The sequence below is a fragment of the Chaetura pelagica genome, unplaced genomic scaffold (assembly GCF_000747805.2).
Source record: "Chaetura pelagica isolate M959 unplaced genomic scaffold, ChaPel_1.0 scaffold775, whole genome shotgun sequence".
In the NCBI taxonomy this organism is placed as follows: Eukaryota; Metazoa; Chordata; class Aves; order Apodiformes; family Apodidae; genus Chaetura; species Chaetura pelagica.
Window position 1 is genome coordinate 452,854 of NW_009953204.1, and position 6,432 is coordinate 459,285.

A 6,432-nucleotide genomic window follows, 5' to 3' on the forward strand; every position below is an offset into this window, starting at 1 on the left:
CCCAGTTGTCTTGTGTGGGGGAAGCTCTGTCCTCCCCCCACATAAAACCCCACAGCCTTGCCCCCCAGGCCTTGTGTGGGGGATGCTCTGTCCTCCCCCCCACGTAAAACCCCACAACTTTGCCCCCCTGGCTTTGTGTGGGGGATGCTCTGTCCTCTCCCCCACAAAAACCCCACAACTTTGCCCCCAGTTGTTATGGGGAGGCCCTGGAGGGTCGATGCTCCGTTAGGGTGAGAAGGGGTGATGGTGGGAGGGGACTGGCATCCCCCCAAGAAAGAGGCTTAATTAAAGACTCCCCCTCCACTTCACCCAGTGCCCAAGGGGCAGGGTTGTGGATCTGCTTTGGTTGGTGTCACACTGTGAGTCTTGGTCTCCTTCTTGGTGCATATTTGTACTTTTTTTTTCTTTGGACTAGATCGTCTGGGAGCAAATCAGGACAAGTCTGGGCCCCTGAAGGATCAACAGCTTTCAAGTGTCTCATCTCAGCCAGGTTCTGTGCAGCTCTCTTAAGCAACATCTCTGATTGTGATGAGACGTTTAACTACTGGGAACCAGTAAGTGGCTTTCTCTCCTTGGAGGTCCTTGGGAATTTGCAGTTGGCCTGTGCAAGTGCAGCTTTACCCAGAGCCTTGTGCTGATCTCTGTGTTTCAGGAATAAACGTTCTCATGCAAGAGTTCAGAGGTGAGAAGTGCAAAACTGCCTGCTCCTTGTGATGCATGTGTTTTTATTTATTTGATCTCCACTGCAGACACACTACCTGGTTTATGGAAAGGGGTTCCAGACGTGGGAATACTCCCCAGCCTATGCCATTCGCTCCTATGCTTACCTCTGGCTTCATGCCTTACCAGCCTTGTTCCACGCTAGAGTTCTACAAACTAACAAGGTAAAACAGATGTGGAAAAGCTTCTTTTCTGATCAAGAAACGTTGCCTTTGTTTGGTGTTCAAGAGCTGCTTTGTTTGTTGTCAGAAGCAGAAGTAGTACTTACAAAACAACTGCTCTGTTTACAAACATTCAGGACAGTTACCCATTCACCCTGGTAAGTTTCACTCTGGTGCTTTGGAAGCCCATATTGTTTTCTAAGCCAGTGACCATTTAGATTGATTGATTGACAATAAACTGTAAAAACCAGATTACTATTTGGCAAGGGATGTTGCAAACTGAACTGGCAGAAGGGTGAAAGAAAAAGCACTGCATGTGCATTCTGACTGCCAGGCTTGGTGTGTTTCTGCACAACAGACAACAAAAGGGGGACAGTTGTGGCCAGTTCAGTGACGTGTATTCACTTTCTTGTGTTAGAGGGCTAGTCCTGGGACTGCTGGGATCTCCATCATCCCTTGGTGTGGGATCTGGGTCTACAAGAATAGGCTCCTTCACCACTGCCAAACTCGCTCCATCCTGTTCAGATGTTCTTGGGACCCATTTGTTAGTAATAGGTGCACAAGCTTCATTGCAGACCTTGTTAATACTCTCGAGTGTGTCTCCTAGGTTCTTATCTTCTATTTCCTCCGATGCTTCCTGGCCTTCCTGAGCTGCATTTGTGAGCTCTACTTCTACAAGTGAGTGTCAGAAGCTCTCTATGGTGAATGTTTTGGAGTAACATATTCCATTATTGCCACAGGAAATACACTCTGAATCTCATGTGTAGAAGATGTGTCTGGTAAATGGGGCTGCTTTACAGTGAACCTTGGAAATGTGTGTTTTAATGATGACTTAATGAAGTACTGGTCAGAATTCTGCTGCTGGGACAAAGATGTGTTCCCAGATCTGCCACCCAGATCTCCACTGCAGCCTTTTGTTGCCTTACACTCATTTTCTCACTGAGAGCAGCAGGAAGGGTGGGAGTGTTATGAACTGAGCTCTGCTGGAGGAGAGCTTGGTGCTGTGCCTGCTTATCATAGTGAATTTCAGTGGGACACCCTGATTGTTGCTGTCTGTCCTGTATCTGCCAGTGGTGTTTACATCTCCCAAGAGCAGTAGCCTGAACATACAATTACCTTGTCAAAGCTGGATTTTTATTTGTACCTGCTGCCTCTTCATTTGTGGCTTTCAAACTATGACCTTGCCTGGCTGTTGACAGCAGTCTGGCTTCAACAGTGTGAGCTGTGGCTTTTTGCATGAGGGGTTTTGGGAGGGGTGAAAAGCTTAGGCTGATGTTGCTACAGCAGTGCAGACTCCCTGCATTCCTGAGATCTGCACGGGCACTTCTCACACTGGTAGAAGCCAAGTCTCAAGTTTTGCACTAGTGTAACTTCATGAGGATCTGAAATCCCAGTTCTTTTATGTCCTGAGGATATTTCTATGGTCTCTGATTTAGGGCTGTGTGCAAGAAGTTTGGGCTACATGTCAGCCGGCTGATGTTGGCCTTCTTAGTGCTCAGCACGGGGATGTTTTGCTCATCTGCAGGTAAGTTTGCTTAGCAATGACACTAACAAGCACTTTGTCCATAGAAACCGAAGTCAGGTTCAGAGAGAAGAGAATCCACAGACCTAAAATACCTCTCTAGCAGTTGTTTGTTGTATCCTGTTGCAGGTGTCTCTCATGACAGGTGTGATGACAGAATAAATGTTGGTTCAAGTGATGTTCCCTGCATCACTGTCATGTATCTTTCTGCTTCCAGGGCATGTTTGCTTCTGTTGCTGCCTCCAGTCTCTCTGCAACGGCCCATGCCTTTTAAACAGGGTCTTGGCCTACCTTCCTGGAACATCTTTTAATCCAGGGAAGGAGGGTCATGTTTTGGCATTGCCAATGAGGCCTCCTCATTCCCCACTCCTGTTTGTAATGGAATGAAGGAAAGACGATTAGCCCATCTTTGTCTGGTGCAGTTATGCTGTGGGGAAGCTGTGCTCACCCCTTTCTTTCCTTCTGTTGCAGCTTTCCTCCCAAGCAGCTTCTGCATGTACACCACAGTGGTTGCCATGACTGGCTGGTATATGGACAAAACCTCTGTAGCAGTGCTGGGGGTGGCTGCTGGAGCCCTGCTGGGCTGGCCCTTCAGTGCAGCTCTTGGGTAAGGAGAGGAGGGCTCAAGGGGGTTGCACTTTGTTGGATTTTTCTTGTCTGGTTGGGGGGTAACATAGGGGCTGGAGAGCTGGAGGAAGAAACTAGCAGGGACCAAGCTGCCAGCCTAGTCCAGGATCATTGCTACAGGCTTCCATAGCCTGAGTCCTTGGCTTTTGAAGAACGTTGGTTTGGGAGATTTCCTGACTCTAATATACTGAGAGTAAGACCTGAGTTAGGTGACTGGGATATGGAGCTGAAGCAGAGCCAGGGCAGTGGTGCTTCCCTTCCAGCTGCACCCTCCCTTGCTTTGAAGCAGCAGGAAAACCTGCAGTGGGGAAAGACAAAGTCCCTGGCTGATATCTGGTCTCTCTTCCAGGCTCCCTATTGCCTTTGACTTCTTGATACTGAAGCAGAGGTGGAAAAGCTTCCTGAACTGGTGTGTGGTGTCCCTGATCTTGTTCTTGGTAAGAGCCTCTAACAAGGCAAAGAGGGAATGGATCAGGCTGGCAATAGGAAGGGTGAATTCCATGGGCAGTCCAAGTCATATGGGCAGTCTAGCCAAAAGCTTCTGGCACTGTAAATAAGAGATGCTTTCTTCCAGGTGCCCTTGGTGGTTGTGGATAGCTATCATTATGGGAAGCTGGTGGTTGCACCTCTCAACATTGTTTTATACAACGTCTTCACCTCTCACGGACCTGATCTCTACGGTGAGTTTAAGATGACCAGACAGGAAGGGAGTCGGTGGTTTTCTTGCTACCCTGACCCACCAGGTCTTGGTTGCCGGTCCCTTTCCTGACCAGCAGAAGCAGCCTGCAAGCTCCAAAGAGCTGCAGTTCCCGATTTTTGCCACACGATGTTTCTCTCGAGCTGGGAATCCTCAGGCCGTTGTGGGATTTCTCCACGCTGTCAGTTAAGCAGCTTTTGATCACTTCCCGGTTATATAAACTGTCCTGAGATGTCTCAGCGTCACAGCTCTTAGCAGCAGAAGTGTCTGGATGCTACACCAGTGTGTTTGTCTGCTTTAATCAAGTTCTTGGCTATTGTTCCTCACCCTGTGGGTGCAGAACCTTGGGAAAAGGGGGTAACAGTGCAGAAACCATAGTTCTTTCTGTTCTCATCGGGTCTCTGCAGACATCCTGAGTCCATGCTGTGCTTTGGGAATCTCCTTGCTTATCAGCAGTGCCTGTCCTGGGCTTTGCTGACAAGAGAGTGCAAGGTTACCATAAAGGCATCTAATCTGCAGGCAAATTATCTACCTATGATGGGTTCCCTAGTGCTGGCCCAAATCTCAGCTCTGCACCTTGGTGGCAGTGCAGTCTTGGGTGCTGCCATTGCACCAAGTTGGTCAAACCATGTACTTCTAGAGCTGCAGAGTAGAAAATAAGTAGGTTTCTAGCAGGGCTTCAGAGAGGCTGGTGGAGACTTCAGGGAGCTTAGGGTTCAGGGGCTCTGTGTCATCTGTGCCATCTGCTGGAGACCTGTCACACTTCAGGAGGGTTTCAGCAGTGGTTGGCAGCAAAGCACTCTCTGGCCCTGCATGCCTTGTTGGTGGGTTCCTTTGAAGGGCTGTTTTGGGTGATGATGAGTGGTGAGCTGATACTTGTGCTGTGGCACAGCAGTGCCCTGGCTTGCTTTGCCGTGGCCCTTCCTCTCTGCAGGAAGGCTCTGACATGTGTAGCTGTGAATTTTCTGTAAGGAAGCTTCAGGCTCTGTCTCTGATAGGTTTTGGCATGGCCTTGTGCCTGACCTTTTCCACACTGGTGCATGAGTTGTTTCCAGAAGCCTCCAGGGACCAATCTATTCTGAAGTGCTTTATTCATAGTGACATTCATATAACATCCTCGGGCTAGTAAAAGAGCCTGCTTGGAATTGCTCTTTAATGCAGTGTGGCCAGGACAATGCTGTATGTTTAGAGAGCTCCAAAACACTTGGGAAAAATAACACTACCAGGGGAGATGAAAGGCTGGCCAACCCTTTTTGGCTTTGGAGCTGGGATTTCCCAACTTTCACATGATGGGAGCCGGAACTGCGAGAGGTTGCAGAGTCATTATCCCATCTCATCCTCAGTGTAAGTACCACAGTGTTTTTCCTGTTGACTGGACTTCTGGAGAAGAGGTTCAATTATTTTTGTGTGTCTGTTTTTAGCAATGCACTCCTTCTGGATACAGTCTGTGCAAGATAAATTTCCTGGGGTGATTAGGTTTTGACAGCCAAGGGAAAGCAGCTTCCAAGTGTAAATGCCTAAGCCTGACTTTGTGGCTTTAGGATGTGTTTGTGTACCTCTGTTCCAAGAATGCACCATTTGTGGCAAAAGTTTTGTCCCACTTCCTGTGATCAGAGCTTTGGCTGTGACTTGCAGTGCAGGGGCCCTTTGGGAAGCATGTTCTGGAGCTGTTTATATGACACCTTGCTCTGCTGAGTCCTGGTTCTTAAACAGAGTAAAAAGAACTGAAATGCAGAAAGCAGACTGTTTATTGTATTGGCCCTCAATCAGGCTTGCTTAGAGTGAGGGCTGTGACTCAAGATCAAGTAATTGTGGCTGAGTTGCTGTTGAACAGCTGAGCTGCAGTTCCTGCCTGTGACAACCACGGGGTGGGGCACCTCAGCTTCAGCCTATTTTACAATTTCTCTGCTTTATCCTGAGCTGCCTTCCTCTTTCTTCAGTTCTGTTAACTTGTGTGTGGGTTTGATTTCTAGTGGTGCTCCTGGAGCCTGTCACGAAGTTCCAAGCAGTTCCCAGCTCAGTGTCTAACAGTTAGTTATCCCCATGGAACCACGGGGCCATGGGGGCCACAGTGTTCTTCCCACTGCTGTCATCAGCCTCCTGCAGCCCCCATCTGCTCAGCTCTGGCAGGTGGGATACCTGCAGGTAGTTAAATCTGTCACCATCTGAAGGTGATGATGTGGAAGCATCTTCCCATCAGCACTGTGCCTGGAGAGTTCTTCACTGTCCCTCCCTGCTTGAAGGACCTTGTTCTGTGCCAGGACTTCTTGTATGCAATGGGGTTGTTCTTTTTTTTTTTTTTTTTCTATTGCAGTTCTTTCTCAGATCACCCTGGGTTGTTGTGGATAATGAGAATAAAAGCATTTTGCCCTGGGAGGCATTGAGACTGAATGCCTCTGAATGGGTGAGTCATCACAATGCCCAAGCCTCCTGCTTTTTGCCTGGTTTCTGAATTATTTAACTTGCCTGTGTAATGCACTGTACCCCTCTCTTCTTTTTTATTTTTTTCCCCTTCACCCAGTGAAGAAATTCCCTTGCTGGAGAAGGAGGGGAGCTTCCAATCTTTAGTTCTTAAGGGCAATTCATTCACACTGCAGCCAAGTGTGAGGAAGTTCAAGCTGTGCCTCAAGGCTCCCCAGAATCTGTAACTGCTCTTTGCTTTCACTGCTACAGGTTTCCTAAATGAACTCAGTTGCTTAGACCTG

The 6,432-nt window shown here is 48.3% G+C and overlaps 1 protein-coding gene across 1 annotated transcript in view; it reads left to right on the top strand.

The window, feature by feature from the left end:
* The first annotated feature begins 195 nt into the window (after window positions 1-195).
* The window catches only part of ALG9 (ALG9, alpha-1,2-mannosyltransferase), a 22,047-nt gene continuing 15,810 nt past the window's right edge, over window positions 196-6,432 (top strand). The window contains exons 1-8 of the mRNA XM_009997427.1: window positions 196-230; window positions 416-554; window positions 750-884; window positions 1,489-1,559; window positions 2,318-2,406; window positions 2,875-3,010; window positions 3,380-3,467; window positions 3,605-3,710. Of these exons, the coding sequence (XP_009995729.1) occupies window positions 196-230; window positions 416-554; window positions 750-884; window positions 1,489-1,559; window positions 2,318-2,406; window positions 2,875-3,010; window positions 3,380-3,467; window positions 3,605-3,710 (799 nt within the window). The remainder of the gene's footprint in view (window positions 231-415; window positions 555-749; window positions 885-1,488; window positions 1,560-2,317; window positions 2,407-2,874; window positions 3,011-3,379; window positions 3,468-3,604; window positions 3,711-6,432) is intronic.